General features: G+C 43.1%; 2 protein-coding genes across 2 annotated transcripts in view; one reads left to right on the top strand and one right to left on the bottom strand.

The window, feature by feature from the left end:
• The window catches only part of UBASH3A (ubiquitin associated and SH3 domain containing A), a 42,245-nt gene extending 34,221 nt beyond the window's left edge, over positions 1-8,024 (bottom strand). Inside the window, exon 1 of the mRNA XM_053305841.1 lies at positions 7,892-8,024. Within this exon, the coding sequence (XP_053161816.1) occupies positions 7,892-7,914 (23 nt within the window). The 5' untranslated portion in view covers positions 7,915-8,024. The remainder of the gene's footprint in view (positions 1-7,891) is intronic.
• Positions 1,320-27,028, top strand: TMPRSS3 (transmembrane serine protease 3). Its single transcript, XM_053305847.1, has 13 exons — positions 1,320-1,337; positions 3,772-3,919; positions 5,597-5,704; positions 7,940-8,056; positions 9,794-9,917; positions 10,261-10,386; positions 11,580-11,623; positions 12,976-13,141; positions 15,704-15,873; positions 19,151-19,246; positions 20,950-21,092; positions 23,687-23,839; positions 26,030-27,028. The coding sequence occupies exons 1-13, from the start codon at positions 1,320-1,322 to the stop codon at positions 26,054-26,056; spliced, it is 1,440 nt and encodes a 479-aa protein (XP_053161822.1). The 3' UTR covers positions 26,057-27,028.

Raw genomic sequence — 27,028 nt, 5'->3', positions numbered from 1 at the left:
AGGCAGTCCTGGAATATTGCATAAGTAACTGTCAGTGGCTTCTATTTACCCTTGTGTTTACTGGTGTGGACCTTTGGCTGACTTCAAACTTCATTCTTTGCAAATAATAAGAACAATAATAAAGGATGAAGGCTGAGATCCAGAGAGCTTCAAGCACAGAAGAAGCCACATGCCTGCCTGCTGTTGTATGCAAGCCCCAGCGCCCCCCCACTCCCCACCACTTCTCTGTTGAACAGATGCTCAGTGCTCTCGGAGCTGACAGATGGTCATCTGTTGGGGAGAGGGGACTGAGGTTCCAGCCCACCTGCTTCTCCAGCACATGATCGGGACTGTCAGAGGTGACGGCACTGCTCATCTGTGCAGAAGGACTTTGTGTGTATCCGCAGGTGCAGGATGATGCAGCATTCCCTGCTGAAGCAATCATTTGGGCTCCTAATAGCAGAAATCCTCCAGCAGAGAGATGCCTTCACTGATGGACTGCTCTCAGTAGATCATGGGGTATATCTGAAAATGTCGTTACTGGTTCTAAGTTCTTGGCAGATGAACTCTGCCCACTGCTATGTTTTCAGTATTTCTGTAAGCAAGCCAGGGGCATAGCAAGGTTGGAGTGGGCCCAGAGACAAGATTTTAAAATGCCCCTGCTCACTGAAGCTCAGCTCATAAAGGAAAGAAATCTTAAATGAGGCTGAATAATGGTAACAAAAAGCATAGTAAAATTTAACATCAATTTCAGAGGATGAATACAACTGAAGGAAGCCCGGGCGGATGCACGGCTGGGGGAGTCAGTCATGTGACTTGCCTCTGGGGGGGCCCCCAGACAACCCTTGCCCTATTATAGTTATGCTCCTGAAGCAAGCCTCTTCTCTGTTACTGAAACGTTATGCAGTATTAGCTAGGGACTATCGTTTAAGATCTTCTTTGGTGTACCTCAGGCAGGCTCCATTGAATCAATAAAGACAAACTGCCCAACCAAATAATAAGTTTCAGCTGTTTCGGCTGAAAAGACAAGGCAAGCGTACACCTGGCACAGTTTCCTGAAATATTCTGGGAAATGTTTGCAAATATTGCAAGGTTTCTTTTCCTGATTAGAGTTAATTAAATGGATTGCTGCCTTTGTACCCTCCTGGTCATTGGAGTGATGCCATTTTTAGCTACCTGATACCCGTGGGCAGGTTGAATTACATTGACGCCAGTAATAATGTCTTCTGCTACGATTATTCAGCTAGCAATTTCAGATGGCTCAATGAAAATATTTGCAGAGCAACTGCAGGGTCCCTAACTGGTTATAATGAAAAGAGCAAGCAGGTTTGCTTTGAACAATGGCTTCACTAGAAGAGGTAAGTGGAAAGCAAACATTTCTCTTCTGTATCTGCACTGCATTTCATACCTTTGAAAGCAGGTTTTCTCTTTCTTAAAGAGGCAATGGTTCTCAAGCCTCCCTAGGGAGACACGGCATGGGCAGTTGCTATAGCAGGGTCAAGTTTTTGCTTATGCATCTCATTTTTTCTGTTGGCTTTTGGTTCTCAATTGCCTTGAATGGAAGTGGTGCAAGAGCACATTTATTTCAACAGCATGTGGACAGTTCCCAGTGGCTTGTGCCTGTTAGTGCAATCCTCAAACCACATTCGCGAGGTCATTTGGTTCTCAGTCTGGATGACTATAAGGACTCTGAAGTTCCTTAGAAGCTTAACAGGAGTTCCTTGATGAGAAGTTTGGTACTAGCAGACACATTTCTTGATAGACAGCTTATTTAGTTTGATAAGACTAAATTTCCATTGCAATGGCAGTCACAAAGAGTGCTAAGAAACATTCTAGGGTACACTTTCAGTTGTGCATCTAGACCCAACAACCTGGCCAATGCTCTGTGTGAACTCAGAGAACACCCTAGCATGCATCTCAGAAATATTTGTCATGACCAGGGGTTCTGTGTCCAATGAGCATAGAGTACTGATCATATACAGTATATAAGGGAAGAACTGATTTTCTGGACTTTCCTCAAGTTGCTCACTTTAGGATAGTAGCTACATTACCTTCAATGTATTGATGTGTGGTTTGCACCTGTGGGAATGGAAATCAGCGCCTGTTTCACCATTGTTCAAAGGTCAACTCTAGAAAGACATACTTTGAACAACCGAAAGCTCAGCTGGTGGCCACTCGGGGATGGACCTTCTCGATTGCTGCCCCGAGAGTGTGGAATGCATTCCCTACTGAAATACGATCCTCCCCATCTCTGACAATTTTTTAAAAAGAACTTGAAAACCCACCTCTTCACCCAAGCTTTTCTAGCTTTTTAGATTTTTTAAGTTTTAATCTGTTTTGCCTTTAGATTGTCTAAATTGTTTTAAGATTTTTTTGGTATATTTTAACTTGTTTTATTGTTATTGTTAACCACCCAGAGATGAAAGTTTGAGGTATACAAATTTGAAAGACAAACAAACAAATATTCCAAATACTGAATTCTAAGTTTTGTTATAATATGATTTATTCTGATATTAATTTGTTTTTTCCTTTTTGGGGGGGAGAGGAATTTTTGCTTTTATTAGTAATATAAATAAAAACAGAAAGGTTACATCTCTGAGAGCTCTGAGATCGACAAAGTCATACATGAGTAAGAGCAAGGACTTGTCCACAGCCAAATAAAAAGGGAAAAAGCAGAATAATAATATTTAAGTATATTTAAATGAGTAAGGATAATCTGTAAGAAAAAGGAAATAGATCTAAAAACTAAATCTAATCATCAGAGAAGAAATAGAATTTAAACCTCTCACAAAACACTCCCCCTGAGTTTAATTAGTTATTAGGCAACTAAATATTCAAACGATTCAAAACAAGATTGATCAATGGAGAAGAAAATAAAAATTAAAAAAACACTAGTTCTGCCATAACAGAAATAGTACAGTGGTCCCTCGACTTACAAACTACTCGACATAAGTATTTTTCGAGTTACAAACGGCAGTTTTAGATCCGGTTTTAGATGCGTTTTTTTCGACTTACAAATTTTTAGATGGGGTTTCCTCGACTTACCAATTTTTAGATGGGGTTTCCTCGACTTACGAATTTTACATGCGGTTTCCTTGACTTGCCTGCCTGTTTACTGCCTGTTTATTCTTGAAAAGAAATGTTCCTGTGCAGTTTGCAAGCCTTACTGGGGGTCTGGGTCTTTTTTCTAGGCTCCGGAACGCATTAATCCGTTCCCAATGCATTCCTATGGGAAACCGCTTTTCGACTTACGAATTTTTCGACTTACAAATGTGCATTCGGAACGGATTAATTTCGTAAGTAGAGGGACCACTGTATATGTATTGTAAATACAAAACCACATATCCACCAATATATAATCAAAATTCCCATCTTATCCCATAGAGGAGTACAAAACGCCATAATAAGATAACTGACAAAAATCAGCTAAACCTTTAATAGTCCTCCTCCTCGTCATATAACAAAAAACAAACTTCCATGTGAAGGCTCTGAGGTGATTCTTATAGATATCCAAAATGTATAAATGCAAATTAGTCCTGCCAGTAGACTCCTATCAACATTTCCTAGAATAGCTTCCTAGAGCTGACTTAGCAGTTCTGCGTTTCTCGAGAAGCAAGTATATCTCAAACAAGTTCGTGATAGATCAAACTGGCTCAGAAAAACCCTTTACTGAGGAAACAGACAGCTCTGATTTTATTTATGTGTTTGGAAAATACATTCATCAAATATATTTGCCATTCCATTGGTCCAGCAGTGTCTTACAGTGTACCTATGCTGTTCCCTGCTGTTCAGGTCCAAGAAGCAGATTCCCGTCCTAGCTCTGTTGAAATTGTTGAAATTACAGATGATGAACTACCAGGTGCTGCTGAACTATGCCTTTTCTTCAAAAAGCTTTTCTGCATACAGCAAGCAAAAGTAGATCCCAGCGAAAATGAAAATGGTAAGGACTGGATTACAGCCTTGGATGTGAAGTATGGGAAATCTCCTTTTACACTTTTAAGTTGCAAAGAAAACAATTCAGCACTTTATGTCTTCTATATACACAGAAATTGTTTCTTATTTCTTATTTCTTGGTTCTGAATGTGTTTTTGCTTGTGTTGGAAGATCTCAGGGAAGCTGGAGAATTCCATGCCATTGTTTCATAAGAAAACTGGGGGAAATTTTAGAACATCTGCCCAAACTTTAGTCCTCTGTTGCTGTCTGTACTTGAGCCTAGTATCCTGTCAGAATGACCATTTGGGGGATCCTGTGGATAGGGCTGAACTGTGGTTAGAGTAAACTTAAATCTCAGCAGAATGCCATCACCAAATCAGCTTCCCTGGATCAAGCAATAGATTTTGGCTAGAATAGCCAGACATTGTTTGAAAGTTGTGGATACATTGTGCATTTCCCATCATTTCTTGCTTTGTTATATAGCCCCTCTAGGCTCTGGATGTTATTGTGCTTTGTATTTGCTCAAAGTTGCACTGCAGCATGGGATTTGTCACCTTGAAGCTATATAAACATCAGATCATTGTCACACATGCCTATTTACTGAAAGTCAGCCGTGGGATTCTTGGATATTAAGCGGTAAAACAAAATAACAGCAGTACTACCTCACCTAAAAGCCCCCCTATATGATCATAGTCAGGAAAAAGAGAGTACAAGGGAGTCACAGTCCATCACAGTTCAAGCGTCTCTGTTCTGACTCGGAATGGAGGTTTTTGGTAAGTGAGAAACATACTTTTAAGTGATAATAAATAGAATTAAACGAGATTAGGTGGGAGATGTCAGTGCAACCAAGCTTTTCAAGATAATATTGCAGGAATGCAGAATGAGGGGATCAAATTGTGATAAAACAAGCTGTTGTTTCTGTTTTCTCTTGAAGATTCACCTTGGATTCAGTCTGAAATTTTAGTACAGATCTCATACATTTCAGAATACATGTGAATTTTGGTGTGGCTCTCAGAAATTTCTGGATAGCCTAATGTTCAGTCCCAAGTCAAACATTTTCACATTCGGTGAATGTATGAAAGTATATTACCTGGACTGGACTGATAAAGGGATCATCTAGACAGTGCTAGAAAATATAAAGGGTGGAATGGTGATTTCCAGCTGAAATGCAGGATGATACTCTGGGCTCCAAGCAGAATGGAAGTAATACTGGAATGGATCTGGCACACATTTTGTAAATAGTGTATGAAGCGGGCACAGGTGGCCAGGGCCTCAAGCTGCACCATGGCTGCCTCCTATGCAGGCAAGGAGATGGCGCTTTCACTTGGAGGCCTCAAAGTATGGACAGGGTTTCTCTGTGCATGTGTTGAGTGGGATTTGGAACCCACGTTGGTTCCGTTCCAGATTCTGCAATCCACTGCAGATTGGAAACAGCCCACACTTGGCCAAAACATTTCAAAGTGGAAGCAAATTTTACTGTTCGTCCCTTGAGAAAAATGGTCAGGGGACAATGAGAATGACATACTATAAGGAAAGAGTTGCCTCATAGAAGTAGGATACATAAACAAGGCCTCCGCAGATACAGCCATCTCAACAGTAATACTGTTAGAATGGAACATGTTCAGTACAAAACCTCATTTTGCAAGTGTTATTCCAGAGGCTGGTGTTTTTCTTTGATTTCCAGAAGAGATCCCGACACCTCAGTGCCATCCTTTAATTCCTATACGGCTGCTTCCACTTATCCTTGCCTTATTACTCACTGTAATCATAGCAGTTGCCATTGGCCTGGGTGGTGAGTACAAATTACTTATTTATTAGGTTCCAAATTAACCATTCAAGGGTTTGCATTTTTCATGAGGCTCCTGCTGAGAACAGGATGAACCTGCTGCCAAAGGTTGCATATTTAATTTTTCTAAAAATAAGAAAATAAGAAAAAGAAAAAAGTTTCTGTGAGATCTTTATAACAAAGTGGATACATAAGATGACCACTGGCACGTGCCACAGAATGAACCTTGCCTTGGAACTTAGGGCTTGTTCTCATGACTAGTTTCAGTGGGCAGACATTGCTCATACTGACTTCCAGTTCCCAATGAGAATTGAGCCCTCTTCAGATGTGATTAGAAAAGGACGGTGTACTCAAACGTACACTGTCCAAAGCAGGAATGGAAATCCTGCCCCACTGGCACAGCCATCATTTCCTTCACTCCCCCTCTTGCCCCGCTCATGCTTACAACATTCACCTGAAGAGGTGGGCATTTTTAGTGTACTGGCCAGCACTTTTGTGAACGGGCAAGTACACTGTCCTTTTCTAATCACATTAGAAGAGGCTTATGTAACAGCGATTATATAGAACTCTGGATCTAAATCATATGCCATGAGGCTCAAGCATGAAGCTTTGGGGCAGGCTCTAATTCACTGCTCCATTAGGATCAAAGGCAAGCCCATGGGATCGTTAGGAAAGGGATTGAATGGGATCATTAGGAAAGGGATTGGGATCATTAGGAAAGAATGGGATCATTAGGAAAGGGATTGAAGAATGAGATCATTGGGAAAGGGATTGAAAATAAAACTACTGCTATTTTAATGGCTTTATGCTAATTAGAGATGTGCTTGAAATGAATTTTTCAATTGGTTTTGAATTTGAATCAAATTCTGAAAATTCATTTCAAATTTGGATTGAATTTGAATCAGGCTCAAAAATTCAATTCAAATTTGAATCCATTCAAACCTGTTTTGGCACCTTTTTTAACCAAACATGGGGCCCGAATGGTTTGAATAAGGTATCTAATGACTCTTGAATAGAATTCTAATCAAAGTTTGAAAATTTGATGCAAATTCAAAATTAATTGCCCTTTTAAGGGGTGATTTGGTTCATAGCACTTGAATCACCTAGATTCGAGTTGAATTGATTTGAATTTGAATTTATTTGCACACCCCTTATGCAAATCAGGTGTTTTGTGGGGGACACTGTTCACAGCAACATAATCCCTGAGAGTATATTGGCAAGCATTGCCCCCACTGTGATGCACACTAAACTCCACCCATCCCAATTCTCCATTTTTTAACCACCCCAGATTGTAGCATTTTTCTAAATAAATAAACCCTCTACTCCTGGAGAGGTAATAGATGTGATTAGGCAGGCACCCCTGCATATTGCTAATAAAGAATCTCTTCATGAGTAGGTTTGTCTTTACAGTGAACTGTTGTAATTGTGGAGAATGGGGGTGGAGTGCAGCATTAAAAAGTGTGTTAGTGCGAGGGCAAAACTTACAGGCTAACTCTTATGGACTCCTTATTCAGGTACTGTGTTCACGAGTAGAACTACACCTGGACAGGACTTGTGTGCATAACTGCACATACATACTGATCAACAATCTGTGTACTTTGTACAGTACACAGATTATGAATGGGAGGAGAGCTGGTCTTGTGGTAACAAGCATGATTTGTCCCCTTTGCTAAGCAGGCTCTGCCCGGGTTGCATTTGAATGGGACAGTCCATGTATGAACACTGGAAAGATATTCCCCTTAAAGGACAGAGCCGCTCTGGGAAGAGCACCTGCATGTTTGCATGCAGATGGTTCCACATTCCCTCCCTGGCATCTCCAAGATAGGGCTGAGAGAAATTCCTGCCTTCAGTCTTGAAGAAGCCGCTGCCAGTCTGTGTAGACAATACTGAGCTAGATGGACCAATGGTCTGACTCGGTATATGGCAGCTTCTTATGTTCCTATGTTAATGTGAACCAAATACTAGAGAAAGTGGGGGGCGCGAATAAACAAACTATGGTTACCAGTGCTGAAGGGCAGCCAGACCTTACAATATTGTTTCACTGCAGATGATGGGATTGTGATAATTTCAATAATGCCAGAATAGCATTATGTAACTCCCAAACTGCATTTTAAACATTCCTAATACAGATTTAATTCAGCAGGAGGTATGCAGTTTCTAACTTGGTTTATAAAGCACTTATAAAAATACAACCCAAGCTTCTGCTGTCCATTCATGGTGTGCTTTCTTCCATTTTGTCAGTTCACTTCAACTGTATTGGGAGGTTTCGGTGCAGGTCATCCTTTCAATGTATTGATCAAACAGCAAGGTGTGATGGTGTCTTCAACTGTAAAGATGGCGAGGATGAGTATAGATGTGGTAACATTATTTCTGTTATGGATTATTTATTTTAAAAAATCAAATTCTAGGATATATATTTTTAAGGCTTTGGACCAATTGCACGGTGCATTAGTTTGCTTGTAAATATGCTATACCCACTGGTGCGATATTAAGGGAAATTACCAGGTGCAGAAAATTTCATACTTCAAGCTGGAGAAGGTGCATGAGCAGGATCAGAAATGAAGGCCCCTCAGACATGTAGTTTGCCCCCCTCCATGCGCACACCCGTTTTGGAAATCGCTAGCCCACCCATAAACACACTTTGCCTCTTCTTTGCCCTGCCCCCTCAATTTCTTTCTGGTGCCACCACTGAACCCATTGGGTTCAGAAAATGCTCTAAAATGCTCTAACCTAATCAGAATGCTCTAACCTAATCAGAAAATGCTCTAACCTAATCAGACACCAAATATAGGAAGAGGCCCAGCATATAACTTTAAAAAATGAAGTGAGCCAAGCGTCAAGTCATACATGAGTCTCTTTCTCACACATACACACTCAGAGGCGCAAAACCATGCCATTAATACATGCCAAAGGCAGAAATCCTCCCCCAGCCTCGGGGACCCAGGATTTCAGGGATTTCAGCAAACTGCCACCTATCATAGATATGAGGTGAATCTTAACTCAAAAGATCTGATTAGGGTAGTTTTTCCACTGAAACTGATGAGAGGTGGGGCATCTTTTGTCTTGTAGGCCCCCTAATGGAGAAGCTTCCACTTTGGTACATTAAAGTTGTGCCTTTGGGTCAGTGTCAACTCCTGGTGACCACAGAGCCATGTGGTTTTATTTGGTAGAATACAGGAGGGGTTTGCCATTGCCATCTCCTCTGCAGTATGAGATGAGGCCTTTCAGCATCTTCCTATATCGCTGCTGCCTGATATAGGTGTTTCCCATAGTCTGGGAAACATACCAGCGGGGATTCGAACCAGCAACCTCTTGCTCCCTTAGCAAGTTACTTCCCCGCTGAGCCATTAGGTGGCATTTGGTACATTAGCAAGAGCTATCTGTATAGGCTTGACTGCATGCAGCCTGAGCATCTCCACTGCAGTTCTTCACTCTGCCGCTGCCCTGTCAGGTGAGGTCTCCCAAAGTGAGGTTGGTCTGCAGGCCCTTGGAGTGCTCCAAGGAAGCAAGTTAAACTAATGGAGTCCCAGCTCCAGCTGAGCCCTTTTGTAATTCTTCTCCCTGATTACCCACTTCAGGCTCCACTCCCTGAACCTGGAGCAGAACACTCCACTGTCTCTCTGAGTTACCTCCCATGATGCATTCCTTGTGTTGGCAAGGAGGCATTGAAGGGCAAGAGGTTTCTGTCCAACCCCTTGGGTGAACCTGGTTCATGGGGACCATTTTGGGGATTCTGAATGAGTTTTGATTTCATGGGTCTTCTCACTGCTCTGCTCATCCTTGTTGCTCATCCCTGTGCCTCAGCAACTGGTGTTCATCATGGGGATTCACCTGACTTCTCTCTCTCAGGATATGAGTCCTGGCTGTCACTTGATATTGGGACTATAACAGCTGCTAGGTCCTGGAGCTGGGATTCTCTCTCTCTCTCTCTCTCTCTCTCTCTCTGTCAAACACTTGAGTTCTCAGTGGACCACTTAATAAACTTGTTTTTGTTCTATAAATCAAAGTCTATAACTCATATAATAAAAAATCAAGTGCAGGAGAAATTACAGATATTCTCAACTAATCTGTGGTCTCTTCTTTTGCAACCCACAGTCAGGCTAAGTGGCAAGAAGGCGGTGTTGCAGGTGTTTGCTTTTGGAAACTGGAGGACTGTGTGTTCAGATGACTGGAAAGACAACTACGGGAGAATTACATGTAAATACTTAGGTTTCTCAAGGTACTGCATAGGCCTATGGGAATCAATGCTCGGCAATGGAAATAAAAAGTTTCAGATTATTAAAAGAAAAGCATTGCATTCAAAATGTTGCTCTAAAGTCAACTCCCACTCATTATATCTGACATTATATCTAAACAGGAATGAAAGTGATAAAATTTGGATGGGTTGTTACCTAAAGTGCTGGTTTTTATTTTTATTTATTTATGCATCAGTAATATTCCCGAAGATGACATTAATTGCATTAGCAGGAGCTTCCCTAGAAATGGGGAATTTTGTTTTTGCTGCTTTTACTACATATTAAAAATATATTAGAATTTGCTTGATAATTCTGATTTATTTGCAGTTTTGTGAGCTCGGATGGCTTCCCGGTGGCTGCCACTGAATATGAGTTTCAGAAGTATTTTGTCACTGCAAATCACTGGTTATCAGCTGATCAGCTGACATCACCACAAAACGCAACCTACTTGCGGTATGTTTCAGATTCTTCACTAAAAAGAGAGATGTAAATATACCTGACAGAAAGCCTAAATGGGGTAATCAGTGGAACAGAATGCTTTCTCATGGAATGTTTCCAAGGAATTGAAGAATCTAAGGTTATGTATCTGCCTACTAAGCATTGTTTCATACTGCTGTGTTGACTGTATTTTGGGGCAGCTTTGTCATTACTGCTTCTTCTTTGACAAAAGCAGTTGTGTGCACTAGAATCTTGATTTAGTCCTAATAAAATCTTAGGAAAAATGTGTATTGATTTCAGATGACGTCTCACCATATATTAAATAAGGTAAACCACCACATCAATATATCCCCCTCCTCCCCCCTCCCTTCTTCACTGGCTGTCATCTGGATGCAGCCAAATAGTGCTGTGTGTGCCACAATATGTCCAGCATTTATTCCAAAGGGAGAACTGTCTACACGTCTTAATTGTAGATTCAATCACCCTGCTCCTCCCTGCTCCTCCCCAGAACATTCTGGGGACCCTGAGGAAGAGCAGAGGTGCTGCAGCTGCATATGGGAAGTGCAGGCAGCCCTCCCTTCGGGAGTAATGTGACACCTGTGTATTACTCATGCCCAATTGAGGGCTAGCAGGGAAGAGAGGGGGAGAAATTGACTCCATTATGGAGTGTGTGGACACCCCCAGGAGCATGATCATGCACATGAAAAAGGATAGCCAATGCTGAATATTTCTGTAAATGGAAAATTATGTATTCCAGCCATTGTCTCATAAATATTACTGGTGGCAGGCAGAATGCTTTGAAGACTAGGATAATGTGTTTTTTTTTTTGGCTTAGACTTAGAAGCGCTATTCAGACATTATGTTGTATGTGCATTCATATGTCTGTACACATGCACATATTTTTGTGTAAATGACTGTACCTGCATTCTTTTTAAAAAGTGGACCTCGGTAGAGACCCTTTCAAATATTGGTTCAGAAAGTAAGTACTATTGTAGTTAATTTAACATGATGATGTGTGAATAACTGTATGTGCGTACAGATCTGTACCTGTGTACATTGTACACAGAATGTAAGTGTGTCGAACATCGCCTGTGAATAGGACTATAGACTGAACACAGTATAATTTCCAGGTACTTGGTGGGTGAAGAAAAAGAAAAGGGAAGGCTGGAAGCGATATGCTTTAACCTCTTTTGCTTTTTTCATTTCAGAGAAGAGTGTACTTCAGGCAATGTGATTGTGTTAAAATGTTTGGGTAAGTGTTTGGGAAATTAGTGGCAAATAACAGAGCAGAATCTTAACTCCAGTTTCACAACAAAGCTGGGGAATAAGGTGAAAACTTAAAGTCCAATAATGTGAAGAAGTTCTTTTATGTATGTACTATTGAAATGAATGGGGGCTGTGAAAGAGCTGTTTGCTCCTGTTCACTACTATGGACCCGGCACAGTAGAATTTCCTGGTGGTTTGTGTCCCAAATATTAACATGATGCAATTCTCAGAAATATCTTCCTTCTGTAAATACAATTTTAGGAATTATAGGACACATTTTAGATACAGATCCAGATATATAGAGAGAGTGCTGGCAGGTGAGCAGGAGGGAAAAGAGCAAAGGAGCAGCCAGATGTGATAGTTCTATACAGGTGAAACTTGGAAAATTAGAATATCGTGCAAAAGTCCATTAATTTCAGTAATGCAAATTAAAAGGTGAAACTGATATATGAGACAGACGCATTACATGCAAAGCGAGATAAGTCAAGACTTAATTTGTTATAATTGTGATGATCATGGCGTACAGCTCATGAAAACCCCAAATCCACAATCCCAGAAAATTAGAATATTACATGGAACCAAGAAGACAAGGATTGTAGAATAGAACAATATCGGACCTCTGAAAAGTATACAGTGTACTGTGCTTGATTGGCCAGCAAACTCGCCTGACCTGACCCCATAGAGAATCTATGGGGCATTGCCAAGAGAAGGATGAGAGACATGAGACCAAACAATGCAGAAGAGCTGAAGGCCGCTAATGAAGCATCTAGTCTTCCATAACACCTCATCAGTGCCACAGGCTGATAGCATCCATGCCACGCCGCATTGAGGCAGTAATTGCTGCAAAAGGGGCCCAAACCAAGTACTGAATACATATGCATGCTTATACTTTGCAGAGGTCCGATATTGTTCTATTCTTCAATCCTTGCCTTCTTGGTTCCATGTAATATTCTAATTTTCTGGGATTGTGGATTTGGGGTTTTCATGAGCTGTACGCCATGATCATCACAATTATAACAAATTAAGGCTTGACTTATCTCGCTTTGCATGTAATGCGTCTGTCTCATATATCAGTTTCACCTTTTAATTTGCATTACTGAAATTAATGAACTTTTGCACGATATTCTAATTTTCCGAGTTTCATCTGTATACAGCAGGAAAAAACATGAACTTATTTTTATGTATTCAGTCAAGGAAAGGATATTCTAATGTTTCTTTGACTCAGATATGACTATAGGCCAAAGTCTGGATTTGTAAAGGTATGTGTGCTTCACATGGATAAAATTGCATTCATAGTGACAGCATGAGCCTAGTTATTCTGCTTTCCCATTCCTACAGCGTGTGGCACTAGGACCAGATATTCCCCACGAATAGTTGGTGGAAATGCATCCGTGTCCCAGCAATGGCCATGGCAGGCCAGTCTTCAGTTTCAAGGATATCATTTGTGTGGTGGGTCAGTCATTACCCCCTGGTGGATTGTCACAGCAGCTCACTGTGTTTATGAGTAAGTGTCACAACCAGTTTGCTTTCACAAGCCTGGCTGTATCAGTGTAAGTGCCTTTGGCTCATGGTGCATTGAGATGAACACCCTAGCCACACTTAACTACATTTCAGTTTTGTCGTTCACTATTATGGTACTAATCTTGATGGGCTTGGTCTAAGTGCATTCTCTCTTCCTCCCCAAATTTTGAAATTGGGGTATTTCAAGACTGCAGTAAGAAGCTCAATAAGAATAACAGCACTCTCCCAAATGTATGTTTAGGCTGCCATTGGACATAACACCGAACTGTGGGTCCAATGGACCTGCAGTTCCATGCCCCTCCCCACAACTCTCCCATCCTCATTTGAACATAATGGAGAGTAATCTAATTACAGTCACACTGACTGCAGAGAGGCAGGGGAGATGGCTGCCAGGAATTCCTTCTTTAAGGAAGGACAGCCCCAGCTGCCAATAGCAGCTGGAGTGAGGGAGGAGCTTCTTCCCTCAACTCCGGTTGTGTGAGGGGGGGAAATGCAGCACCAGTGTTTAGATGTAACGCTGGCACCAGGCAATCGGAGTTAAAGGTGGTGAAACTCCACTCTGAACTGAAGGTTCAGATTGGAGTTCAGGGAGGAAAACTGTGGGTCCATTTCCCCTCCTTTTTCCTCGAGTTGCCTGCATTCAGACATACAGCTCCTGAAACCAGAGGTAAAGGAACCTCTGGTTTCATGTTGCATGCAAATGCAGCCTTGCTCTGTTTTCACACACTTCAGCGTACTTTCAGAATCCCAGCCCAGGTGATTTGACTCTGTCCATATGCAGAGCAGAGTCCTAGTGCTATTTTAACAGTGCGACCTACTAGTCAGCTATTGCATTTCATAAAGAACCACCATTCACTAGGTCTGTGCATCCCCCTGAAATATTGGATCCAATCTGATCTGACTCATCCAGACAGGAAAAATGTCGGGAATGCCAACATACCATGCCAACATACCCCTCCAGACTGTTGGAGTTGGAGTCAGGTTGGATTGGACCTGACATTTTTCTGATATTTTGTCAGACTCCTTTTCTCCCCTCACAATCCTTATCCTTATCCCCACCCCTTTCCCTTCTCCTGCCTCCCCCCAACCCTTCCCCTGCTGCTCCTGTCCCCACCTTACCTTGAACTGATGACAGCAGCGGAGCAGTGTCCTCTCGGGCATGTTATAGCCCCCTGGCCACACTTACCCCTTGCAGCATTTTGTGTTCCAAAACACACCACTTTTCCTTTAACCTCTTTAGGACTCTGGCAACTGGCATTGTGCATTGTGGGTTGTGTAGTTTTTACCAGGAATGTGGCTGTCATCAGGTCAAGGTAAGGGAGGAGGGAGGAAAGAGGCAAGGAAATGGAGGGGGAAATCAGGAGAAGGGAGGAGGATGGGGAGATGGATAGTGGGGATAAGTTCCAACAGGCATGTCAGAACTCTGACGGAATTCTTCCAGGACAGGAGGGATTTTAGTCAAGGGTTCCAACTGCTGGGGCTCCCCTGCTGTTGTATGGAATTAATTCCAATAGTGCTTGACATCGGGCGTATCAGGTCTGACATGCCTGTCAGAACAACATGACTGCACAGCCCTACCATTAGCCATGGAAACAGTAATCAGTTCTTCACAAAAGGGCGGGCCAGTAGGTGGTGCTGATAATTGCACTAGGACCCTGCTCTACTGTTAGGAAGGAAATAAGAAAAGCAGCATGGGGCCATTTTGCCTGCTGTGCTACCCCTGAGAACTGGCTCACAATCGGTCACCTGTAACACTTGCTTCACCCTGCTTCATGGTAGGGCCAGCCCTGGGTGCCAGGCAAATGTCACAGCAGTGTTGTGGGATGAAGTCACAGAAAAGCACTTCCCACACTACTGCTGTAATGTGTAAAGGGAAAAGAGGGATAAATCCTTGTCACAAGATTCTGAAGCAGGTAGGTTCTGCCAAAAGGAATTTAGTGAATTTGACGAATGCAAGACATTTAGTAAATGTGAATGTATATATGTGTAGCACTACAAAATGATACTACCAAAAAAAAGTTGCTGACAATGAAGTGAGGAGTGATCCAATAGCCAGGAAGAGAGATAATGTCAGACTTTTGTTGAGGCCAGTTGTGGGAAGCTTTGCATTGTTTGGATGAGGCACAACCTTTCCAACAGCCACCACAAAACTCCATAAAGTGTGTTGCACACAGTGGCAAATCATGTAATGCAATATTAAGTACATCAGTACTTATGGAGGCATCATCAGATGAAAAAAAATGTTTGGATGCATCATCAGATGAAAAGAATGTCCAGCAGAATTAGCAAAATGGATATTTACAGAAAGATTGGAAATTCAAAACTTTATTGTTAATTGTAAATTTGACTCTAACAACTGTTATAGATAGGAGACTGATAATCACTTTACATTTGCAATTTTTTAAAAAAATCATAATATGATTGTGCCTGATTTCTAGAGATTTGTCACTTTTGTTTGGCATAAAAATGTATAATACCAGTATAGCAAAGAATTTTAAAAGTTAAGAAGTACTAACATTTTCTCCTTCTAATGTCTTTGTTTCAGTTTGTTCTTGCCTAGAGCATGGAGTGTGCAAGTGGGTTTTCTAACACTGGAAGATAACCTTGTTAATCCATACTTAGTGGACAAAATTATATACCATAAAAATTATAAACCTAAAACAATGGGGAATGATATAGCGCTGATTAAGCTGGCCAATCCACTTGCACTCAATGGTAATTTTTAATCTCCTGTTTTTCCATCTCATTTTCTTCTATAATTAAAGCTAGAATTGATGGTTGCTGTCACTGATAATAAACTATCTAAATCTGTGAGACACTTGAACCAAAAATAAACTCTAAAAAAATATATGGTGGAGTTCATGATCCAAAAGTATGAACAAACCACATAGCAACTGTTTTTCTCTTGATTTGGTGCATTAGCACAAAACCAAAAGTGTAAGAAGCATCAATCTAAAATGTGGGTTCTTAAGGGAAATCACCTTGGCACCAGAGTCATAAAGACTGCAGTCTATGCTGAGCCTGAAGTCACCCTACCACCCACCTGTTCATCACAGTCTAAAGTCTTTTGATGCAGGTAGGCAGTGGGGAGTGAATGTGCATAATGGATGCATCCAATTCCCTAATGAAGGTTGACCAGTTGGTGATTCATGAATAACACCTAGCCATACCACTGGGCAGGGTAATGTGGCCACTTCAGATGGCAGATTTTGTTCCCACTGTAGGATGGCAAACTTTTCATTTTTAAATTATAATGGGTGGGAAGGCACTTACACTCATGCAAGGGAAAGGTCTCCAATGTTCCTTTCCACATACCATATCCCATGCTACTCTGAAGGGCCCCCCAACTCTCAAAAACAGTCTTTCAGAAGGTGAAAAGGGCTGAAGGGGCTGAATCAACTCAAGTTTTAACCTCAGCCAAACTAACAACTTCCCCTTTCCTCAAAAATCTGAGCTACAAACTGATTTGTTCCTCCATTTTGACCCATCACACCAGCTCTGGCAATCCATGGCTGAATTCAGATATAACATGATAACAGAGTTAAATGGGGCAGAGGTTGGAACTCCATTGCATCCAAATTTGTGCAACCGTGGTTTGAGCTGAAAGAGACCTGTGATTTGCCTTTCCAAACTCCAATTTGAACATTTGGTTTGCACAAAGATTTGCTGCCGAGACCTCTGTTTTGGCCACTGAAGCATTACGTCCAATCCTGGACGCCACCATAACCATGGTTTCATGCTAATTTTCAATTAGATGGTGGCATAGACCCGCCTGGGAGTGTGGCCGCTCCATGGCTGTGGTGCTTCTTGCTGACCATCTCTTCGAGCAGCAGCCCCGCCTGTCCTGTAACCTACCCAGCTATAGAGTTGCCAGGAAACAGGGATGCCACCACATCCCATTCCAAGCTTGTCAGCCTGTCAAGCAGCATAGTCAAACAAGGGCATGCCCTCTTGCCACTCTGTCCCTTGCTCTGCCCACCTGGAAAGCAGGAGGGAAAGGGGGCAGGATGACAGGATGGGCAATAAGTGCTTTGCTCCCTGAGAATGAAGTGACAATGATGTATGTTCATAAGAACAAACACTCCAGGTGGCAACACAAGCAAGGCACCCCATCACAGGGTCAGGAGGGGAACAAATGGCTGGCTGTGCACACCCAGGATCGCGTTTAAAGGCAGCTCCAACCAGGGATTCTTGAGCAGCCAAGACTATTTTTTTTTCACAAAAATTGGGGAATGGGGACCCAGCCCCTTCCCCTTGGGGTTTGCAGTCCCTAGGCTTACTCAAGAGAAGGGCTGGTCATTAGGGTCGGCATTTTTCCAGTCAGAGGAGTGATTCGAAATATGTGATGAGAACGGATGACGACCTGAGGCAGACCGTGCTCACTCAAAAGAGTGCCAGGCCATGGAGAGACCTTCTCACGAGAAGAACTATCATAGGGGATGGGATAGATTTTCCAATCTAAATAGTTAATAATGTGTGATGATAAAACAATGGACCACTCTCTTATGAGAGTGTCAGGCCATTGGGCCTCTATATCGAGCCAGGTTGCTGTATGGAGGAAAGCCGTGGGGATGGGTACCCTGGCAACTGCTCTCCCTGTCTTGGCAACTGCCATGAAGTAGCTGTCAAAGCTTGCTCTCTGCCAGCCCATCCGACCATATGGTCATGTGCACCTTTTCTTGTGCCCCCAAATGGCAACCCCACTCTACTGGGGCTGCTGGAAACTGGGGTTCCCCTCTTTTTTTATTCCCTATGCCAGCAGATCTGCATACAGCCAATGCCGGACTGAACCCAGGAATTTTGAATGGGTTAAAGATCCGTTCCCACACTTGGTGTCCCCCCACCCCCATCTGAGCACACATCCAGGCTCTGACACATGGAGCGTCAAAACCTCCTTTGGATGCATGCAAGGCTTCAGAAGGAAGTGGGGTGTGTGTGTTGCAGCACTTCTATATTTTACCATGGAGAGTGGGGGGGGGCACACAAGTGGGGGCCCCATTGTTGGGTTAGCTCAATTCATGAGCATGCAGTCCGATGGGAGACCTAGGGCTTAAAGCCGCATGGTCCTCCCCAGTAGACAGGCCTTGTAATGAGAGGGATAGCCCACTGGCAGCAAGGTGCCAGCAGAGCAGGAGAGTGTTTTGCTCTGCATGGACTGCTTTGATGGAGTGATCCCTCACAATAGCATCCTAGGTCACTGTGGGACAGACACCCCAGGATCCTTTGCCCTCCCTCGTATACATATCCCCCTGAGGAAGTCTTCATCTTCCATTCCCTTTCCTAACAAGGAAATATTCCACCCCAGCCTCCCCCTGAAATCTTGCTTGTGTGGCACTATTTAGGTACAAGGCTCTTAGGAGGGCAGCGGTGCCATCAATGTCTGAAGAAGCACTGGCATAGCATGGCCTTTAAAGGGATTTAAATGCCTTTTGCATGCAGAGGGTGGGCGGACGGCTCTGAAAATGCACAGTTGCGCTCGGCATACCCCCTTGGGATATCATGGCCAATCAGGGCCACTCTACTGATGTGCTGACACACTGACCACAGTCTGGCCATGGAACTTGCTGGGATCAGCCTCCATGGCTGAGCAACAGGGAGAGGGTCCCCTCTCCTGGAACCGGAGGTTGGCAGACCACGGTTGGAAGAATGTCTTGCAGTGCAATTTACAGTTTAAAATTGAAACTGCAGGTTCTCCAACCTCCCATTTCATGCTACATCTGAATTCGGACCACATCAGAAGCTTCACTACCACAGATGGAATACAATATAAAACATACAACACATTTCTACTTCTGAAGGCAATTTAGTCTGGGCCTGTATGCTGTCTGTATGGGAGACCACTTGGGAACCATATTTAACGTGCTTTGAGCTCTTTGAAGGAAAAGTGCTACAAATCAATGAAATACTAAATGTTGCTCTCATCTGATATGAATATCAAAGCTATGAATTATGAAACTGCTAGTTTGGAGAGCAGGTATTTCTTTTTATGCAGGTCAAATAGAGCCAGTTTGTCTTCCTAATTTTGGAGAACATTTTCCAGAAGGGAAAATGTGTTGGATATCAGGATGGGGAGCTACAGAAGAAGGAGGTGAGCATTTTCACATTTGAAACTAATGTTGACTGAGTAGTAAAATATTTTATCAGTTATACTGGCCCTCAAACTGCACAGCATCCTGCAGGAGCTTTGCACACCGCAGGAACTGCTGTGCAGAGGCGTATCTAGGGAAAATAGCGCCTAGGGCAAGCATTGAAATTGCGCCCCCTGTCCAAACATCTGACACCCATCTTTCAGATAATTTTACCATAATATCAGCTGAAAAATACAAGTCTGAAGGTCACATACAAGTCACATATCTGAATATGTGTACAGTGACTTATATTATTTATTTATTTTTTTAAAAAAATTACCTGTAGCCCCTTCGGGAGGCTTCCTAAAGGCCGTGGCTGGGGGTCTGCAAAGGTCCCCCCTCCCCCCTGCTGGCCTCTAGGGCCTCACAGGGACCATTTGAGCATGTGCAGTGGCCATTTTTTTTTTAAAAAAAATTTTAAATGGCAGCTGAAAACAAAATGACCACCATGCATGCTCAAGTGGCCTCTGTGAGGCCTGGTATGGCCTAGGGCCTCACAGAGGCCATTTGAGCATGCGTGGTGGCCATTTTGGTTTGGGCAGGCTTTTTTTGGTTTTTTTAAAATTAATTTTAAGAAATGGCGCCCTCTTCAAGTGGTGCCTGCGGCATGTGCCCTGCCTGCCCCACCCTAAATACGCCCCTGCTGCTGTGTGTTTCTAATACACCATCCATGAAGTTACATGAGAGCACCAGTGTCTTGCACCAGTGTCAGAAATGCTGTGGACACCATTGTGCAAAGGTATAAGCAACGAAAATAATGGCATGTACAAATAATGATGTGTTAGGAACACACAGCAGTTCCTGCAGTGTGCAAAGCTCCTGTGCAAAGCACACTGCTGTGTGTTCCTAACACATCATTATTTGTACATGCCATTATTTTCATGTTAGGAACACACAGTCCTACCAATTTCAGTGAGACTTAGGCATGACTTCTCTGCACATTGACCAGTACATAGCCTTAAAGAAAATCTGACTCGATTTCTGAATTCTTTGTTCATTAAAAGTTATCTGACCTCATTTCTTAATCATATGCTCATTAAAAGTAGAACCAGCTAGCTCTAAAAAGGAATAGAAGTGTGATCATCATTGCTTAACAAACATACATGAAATGGATGAGATTGCATGGGGCTCCTTAATTTTCAGATACAGTAGGACCTCGATATTCATGGGGGTTCCATTCCTGGCTTCAGCTGCAGATACTGAAACCACAAATATTGAGGCATTAGGGCAAAGGCATCACAGGTGTTAGGTTCCCAATCGGCTCAAAATTTGCTAAAAATGGCTGAACATTGGCCAGTTTCAGGGAGAAACATGGGGGAAGCTCTTTACCATGCTTTGCTGCCCCGCCATACCCCAGAATGTCCTCAAATTGGCTAATAATCACCATTCCCCCAACTAGTTTTTTCTTGAATGGAGCCATTTTGTGGCTTCGAGAAACAAAATGGTCCTCCACGGTCATTTCTGATCACCCCGACCCGTGGATACACAAGATTGATGTGTTTTCCCCTGCATCTGCTGAAGTTGGGTGACTTTTACCTGATTGATGATATGCGAATCTGTGGATGATGAATCCGCAGATAACAAGGTTCTCCTGTACTTGATTTTTGAGAATCTATGGCTTTTTAAACACTGATGTGGAGTAATAATTTCTGTTTTGAAACAGGTGACACTTCAGACACCATGAATTATGCTGGTGTCCCTTTGATTTCTAACAAGGTGTGCAACAACAGAGAAGTCTATGGAGGAATTGTAGCTTCTTCAATGCTCTGTGCAGGTTATTTAAAGGGAGGTGTAGACAGCTGCCAGGTAGGTGAATTTCTTCTTACTGTCAAAAAATACTTTAAGTGAAATAGGGGGTCAATGAAGGGGACCCCTATAAGCTGAATTTTCCAAGATATCTTTTAAAATGTTTACTGTGTCTGCACCAGATATGCTGTGACTACGGGGACCTGTTCTTACTACCATCAGCCTGTGGCCACTATGGGGAAAAGTCAGACTGTAAGGCACACCAGCCTGTGGTGAGGCAGTTATATGCATTCCAATGGTAGCTGCATGATTCATCCAGATAGCTTTTCGCTGGGCCACTGAAAATATAACTTTGGGGGATTTGCTAGTGACATGCCAAAAGCTGAGCCTGGTTGAATGCTGCATGTGCTATTAGGATAGACACAGCCACTTTGCCACAGCTTGGTATATCTAAAACTTATATGTGATTACCGAGGCCAGCTCCAGATTTCAGGGCCCTAAGCAAACTGGCCCCATGGGCCCACTCCTACATGCCCCCACTAAGGCTTAGGATGGAGTTTAGATTGGTGGATGGGATAGGATGGAGAGACAACAACGGAGATACTCCCTTGTCCAAGAGTCTCTTCAACACCACTATACAAAGGCTATTGGTACAGAGGTGCTCTTGGAGCTTGAAAATGGGCCCTTCTGAGGCCCATGGACCCTTGGCAGTTGCCTGAGTATGCTGACTCCTGGCACCAGCCCTGGGGATGCCTCTTTTTTTGCAACTGCCATGGTCTGAGAGACTCCTACCAATAGTCCTAAGGAGTGGGCATTTTAACATGGTAAAGATGGTTAGTGAAGAAAATGGCATATGCTTCTGTGACCTCATTTGTTGTGTGAAACTTGGATGCTCCTTGCTCCAGAGGACTACAATATTTCAGCCTGCAATATTCATAAAATAAAGCCTAAGGTGGTGGTGGCTTTGTTAGCTGATATTACACACTCTCATGAGGACAGAGCAAGAGCTCTGCTCTCACAAGGAGTGAGCGAACTAGCTGCCCTGCAGGCTTGTCTCATGGGGCAGAGCACGGGGAGGGGGGTACAGACATGATTTCTGCTTCTTCTCACTCCCTGCAAAAGCCCCTGCTTGTAGAAATATGTCCCTGAGAGGAATATGTCCCTCAAGAAATGTGTCCCTGAGAGCCACATCCCCTTCCTTGCACACTGCTTTGCAAGACAAGCCCACAGGGCAGCTAGTTTACTTGCTCCAGAGAGCAAGAGCTCTCTGCTCCAACCTCATAAGGATGTGTAACATGTCAGCCATTATAATTATTATTATTTCACACTAATAGTTCTTACCTAAGGAGTTTCATTATAAAGTTAAATGAAAACATGGGTGAAGGAGACAGAGGACGGCTGGGGAGGTATTCTACTTAAATGTAATAACAACAGGCAGGTATGTGAAAGGAAGCTGCTCTTAGGTGGATGATCAGTTTGAGAGGAAGCTAATGAGTGGTTGCAAAAAGGAGAGGAATAGGATCAGAGCAATAGTTCAACACATTGGCTAACATGATCTGCAAAGGGATGGGAAGAGGGCTTGGGAGGAAAACAACATTAAGAATATTATGAGGGAAGGAATTGCAATTGTGAGACATGAAGACGGACTGATGTAAAGGGAGGGTGACAAAGGAGTTCACTAGGGTTCAGCTCTGGTCTGCTGACCTTGGGGTAAGGCTGCTGCTGACTCATGCATCTAGTAGAGAAAAAATGGGTCATTTGTATTTGCTAAGGACCAGTTCAGATGACACTTTGTCTGCTGGCTGACCACATGAGATAAGGACATGTGTGTGCTGTGAGCATGTGCATTCTTCACCTCCTCTTGGCACAGTGAGTAGGGTTGCCATATATAAGCTTCCCAGATACAGGTGGCCAGATTTGCATATTATGCAAATCATGTGACAACTAATTTGAGTACCCAGAATGTCGGGGGGCAATATGCTAAATCATTGTAAACCGCTTAGAGAGCTTCCAGCTATAGAGCGGTATATAAATGTAAGTGCTATTGCTATTGCTAATTTGCATTTTTATTTATTTGTTTATTTGGCAGATTTGTATACTTTCCCCTGTTTCTCTGCCCTCCCATGTGATCGGATTCAGAGTAGAATCCAGGCAATACGGGCAGCACATTTGAAAACCATGTAAATCTGAGTAGAATTTAGCAGCCGGGTGGAAGAACCAAAATCTGGGGGCTACCCTAAATTCCAGGGGACATGGCAACCCTAACGGCATCTTTCCCTTTCACATGTGCGGAGGGCGGGGCAAGCTTCATTCAAACTGCTCCTCCACATGGAGCCCTGTAGAGGAGTGGTTTGGACCCCCCTTATGATTAGGGAAAGGCACGCACACATCCTTATCACATGTGGTCAGAAGGCAGATGAATTATCATCCTACTGGCCAACAGACATTCAAATATGAGCTCATACTAATAGTTACACTGTGTTGCAAGGTGGCAGTTTTCACCAAGTGATTTAATGAAGCTGTAGCAAGACACCTCTCCATTGTTCTGTCACAGGGTTTTCAAATGACTGGGTATTGTCTTGTGCTGCTTCAAATATTATGGGCAAGCTTTCCTAATTTTCTCTTTGAGATACTTTTTTTTTTAAACTTTTCAGGGAGATAGTGGAGGACCATTGGTATGTGAAGATATGAATACTTGGAAGCTAGTGGGAACTACCAGCTTTGGGGTGGGCTGTGCAGAAGAAAATAAACCAGGTGTCTACAGTCGCACCACCTCATTTCTGGATTGGATACATGAACAAATGGAGGTTTATTTTCCCATTGTTTTTTCTCCCTAGCTTTTCCTTGTTCCATACATGTGAATAAAACAGAAAATCAATTCAATTTACAGAATGAATGAGAAATGGCCGCTTTAGCCTGGAGTTCCTGAAATACTACTGCCCATCGGGTTGGGTGGGTGGTAGGGTGCACAAACTGGTTCGGCACCTTCTCAGGGAAGTGCCAAACTGGCTTGGGCGCCCACAGCTGAACTGGTTTGGCGGAGCGGGGAACAGTTCCCTTAAGAAGCAGGTCCTTACTTGTTCTGCTGCTGCCTCACTGCTTTTCTGGGTGCAGAGCTCACTCTTCCAAAGGCTGCACACAGCTGTGGCACTATTCCCTGCAGCCTGCGCACATGGCCACTGCACATGCATGGGACAGTAGCTGACATCCTGACTAACAAAGTACCAATGAGAGAAGCACTGGTGTAGAACCAGTGCCTCTGGAGAGTTCCAAACTAACACTGCACTGGTGTTAGTGGGTGCCCACTGTGTCATCTGAAAATATGTCATTGAGGACTGTGAGACCCTCAGGGACATATTTTTCGGTGGCACAGATGCTTCCTGGGGAAGGGGAGGTTGTTGAAATTTGTCCCCACCTGTGAGCGAGCGAGCAGTGGAGCTGAGTTAGTTGAACTTTTCAGAAACACCGCTGCTTCTCCTGTTGCACTGGTGCTTCATAAGGACAGGGCCGGCTTTTTCTATGAAGCAAGAGATGCGTAGCATCGGCGCGCCACCCACTGGAGTCTGGGAAGGTGCCAATGGAACTTGAAGAAAAGCAACAGGCTTTTCTGTCTCTTTCAGGACAGGGAATCCTCTGCAGGCAGCTAAATGGATTCCGAAGTGGATTGCAATGCAAAGACAGACAGACTCACAGAGGTGGGGGTGGGTGGGGTGGCTTCCCTTTGTTCTCCCAGCTGCCCCCTCTGGGCTCTGGCTCAGTCTGAGTCAACAAGTCATCAAGTCAAAACAAAGGGACTCTCTTTGTTTTGCAAAGGGACTCTCAAACTTGACCAGAGGCTCTCCTCCTCCCCTTGCTTGCTCTGGGCTAGGAGAAAGGAGACATGGGGAGCAAGCAAGACCACAGGCACAGTCTCATTTCAAAGAAGAAGCATCCTTTATCATTCCTATTTCAAAAACAGTAAGCAGAAATGGAGGGGGTGCTTATGGGGGATGTATGTTTTATGAAATGGGGAGATACCAGGCATGGAATCACTCTGTGTCTGTGATTCTGGGGATGGCAGAGTATTGAATGCAAAACATGCAGTGCCTGTAAAATCCAGGGCAAAAATGCAAAAAATGCAGTATGTTTTAGTTGCTTAATGCAGTATAATGTTCAATTTAATTTTCAGTATGATTATTTTGAGTTAATTGAGTAGAATTTACAGGCATAGGTACGGACTATTTGAGCCAGCGTGGTGTAGTGGTTAGAGTGCTGGACTAGGACTGGGGAGACCCGAGTTCAAATCCCCATTCCATCATAAAACTAGCTGGGTGACTCTGGGCCAGTCACTTCTCTCTCAGCCTAACCTACTTCACAGGGTTGTTGTGAGGAGAAACCTAAGTATGTAGTACACCACTCTGGGCTCCTTGGACGAAGAGCGGGATATAAATGCAAAATAATAATAAAATAAAAAAAAATAAAAATACATAATTATATTATATACAATATTATGTACATAATTACATAAAATCTTTGTGTATTAAATTTTGAATACACACTAATTGTATTCCAAATTTTTATTTTTCACGATAACGAAGGGCGCTCAACAGAGTGTTGCATCTGGGCGCCAGATCCCCTAGAGCCGGCCCTGCATAAGGATGTCAGCCAGTGATTTTCCATACACAAAGACAGATTGCAAAGAGAGCAGGGTATCCTGCAGGGCTTGTTCAATTGTGATATTTCACATATTGTGGAAATGCAGAGCATTTGCATGGGAGTTGCTACAATTTCTCTTTCTCAAACCACCCACAAGATTGACTTTTAAAAGCTTACACAAAAAGAGCATCTGGCTCATAGTCTACAGAATGGGACTTCCACATGTCTTCTTTTGATACTGTAACAGACTTTTCCCAACGCCCAGAATGTGAAGCCACTTTCATAGTTCATGTTTTTATTTTCTTCCCGAGAAGCAATAATATTAATGTCTCAAATGATACATGCTTGTTTTTCCTTTGTAGAGAGAAGAATGGATGAGAGAAGGTTAGCACCCTTATCCAAGCTCTTTGAAATGTTTTGTAACAATCAACTTTGATCCTGCATTTTTATTTTTATTTTTGCACTGGCTAACAGAGGATTGCTGCAGTTATCTTTGCTCTCATCCCCATTGCTAGTGGCACTCTGTGTCATCATGGAAAATATTCTTCTAGTGATGCCTTCACCTGGTTTTCAGTTGTACACATGCCTGCATGCTAAGTGTCCTTCTCTTTCACCCCTGGCACACTGAAATGGAAAAGGAAGCTCCCAGAGGCGGGAACATGGTGGGAGATTTGAAGGCTGAACCTACTGACCTCAGCAGCTGCCTGCAGCAAGCCAGCCAGAAAAACAAAACAAAAACAGGGCAGGAAGGTGACACCACCAGAGGGGAAGGTCTATCAAGATCGAATGAGATTGGACGCCTTCAGGCTAGTGTGGCTTGAGTTGCTATAATGCAGCAAAACCTGGAATTAGTGAAGGTCTTAACTCACATATTTTCTGACATACTATATAAGGGTGCTAGATCTGAAGACATATGATGCAGCGGTAACCACTTGCTACCACAAGACCAGCAATCCTGTAACAGCAAGAGAAGAACTTACACAGAAATCACATTGCCAGCGACTGCTCCCTGTGACTAGGTTTTGTCACATTTCCTGCCCAAAGATCAGGACTGCACTGTAACACCCCTCCTACGTCTCTTTCTACATCAAGCTCATGCTGCCTTCCTCTCCACATATCTTTCAGCAGATTGGTTCTTTCTAAAACCAAGTGGGCAGAAATGATCGAGCAACTCAAATTACTGTGAAAGGGCCTATTGTTCCTCCAGCCTAACAAAATCTGCAAATAAACACAGCCTTGCCCTTTTGTACACTTATTCTGAATTTCTGAGTTGAATTCAGTGCCTAGTAGACTAGGCACTTTGTAAACAAACAAACAAAGAAACAAAGAAACATATTGATTTATAAAATTGGATGGAAAGA

The sequence above is a fragment of the Hemicordylus capensis genome, chromosome 3 (assembly GCF_027244095.1).
Source record: "Hemicordylus capensis ecotype Gifberg chromosome 3, rHemCap1.1.pri, whole genome shotgun sequence".
In the NCBI taxonomy this organism is placed as follows: domain Eukaryota; kingdom Metazoa; phylum Chordata; class Lepidosauria; order Squamata; family Cordylidae; genus Hemicordylus; species Hemicordylus capensis.
The sequence above is the reverse complement of the archived record's forward strand: the minus strand, read 5'-3'. Positions and strand labels throughout refer to the sequence as shown.

Bases quoted from the DNA above. Each gene is read 5' to 3' on its own strand.
- TMPRSS3 (XM_053305847.1), top strand. The intron at 13,142-15,703 runs GTAAGTGTCACA...TCTTTGTTTCAG, and splicing joins GCAGCTCACTGTGTTTATGA to TTTGTTCTTGCCTAGAGCAT. The intron at 21,093-23,686 runs GTAGGTGAATTT...TAAACTTTTCAG, and splicing joins GAGGTGTAGACAGCTGCCAG to GGAGATAGTGGAGGACCATT.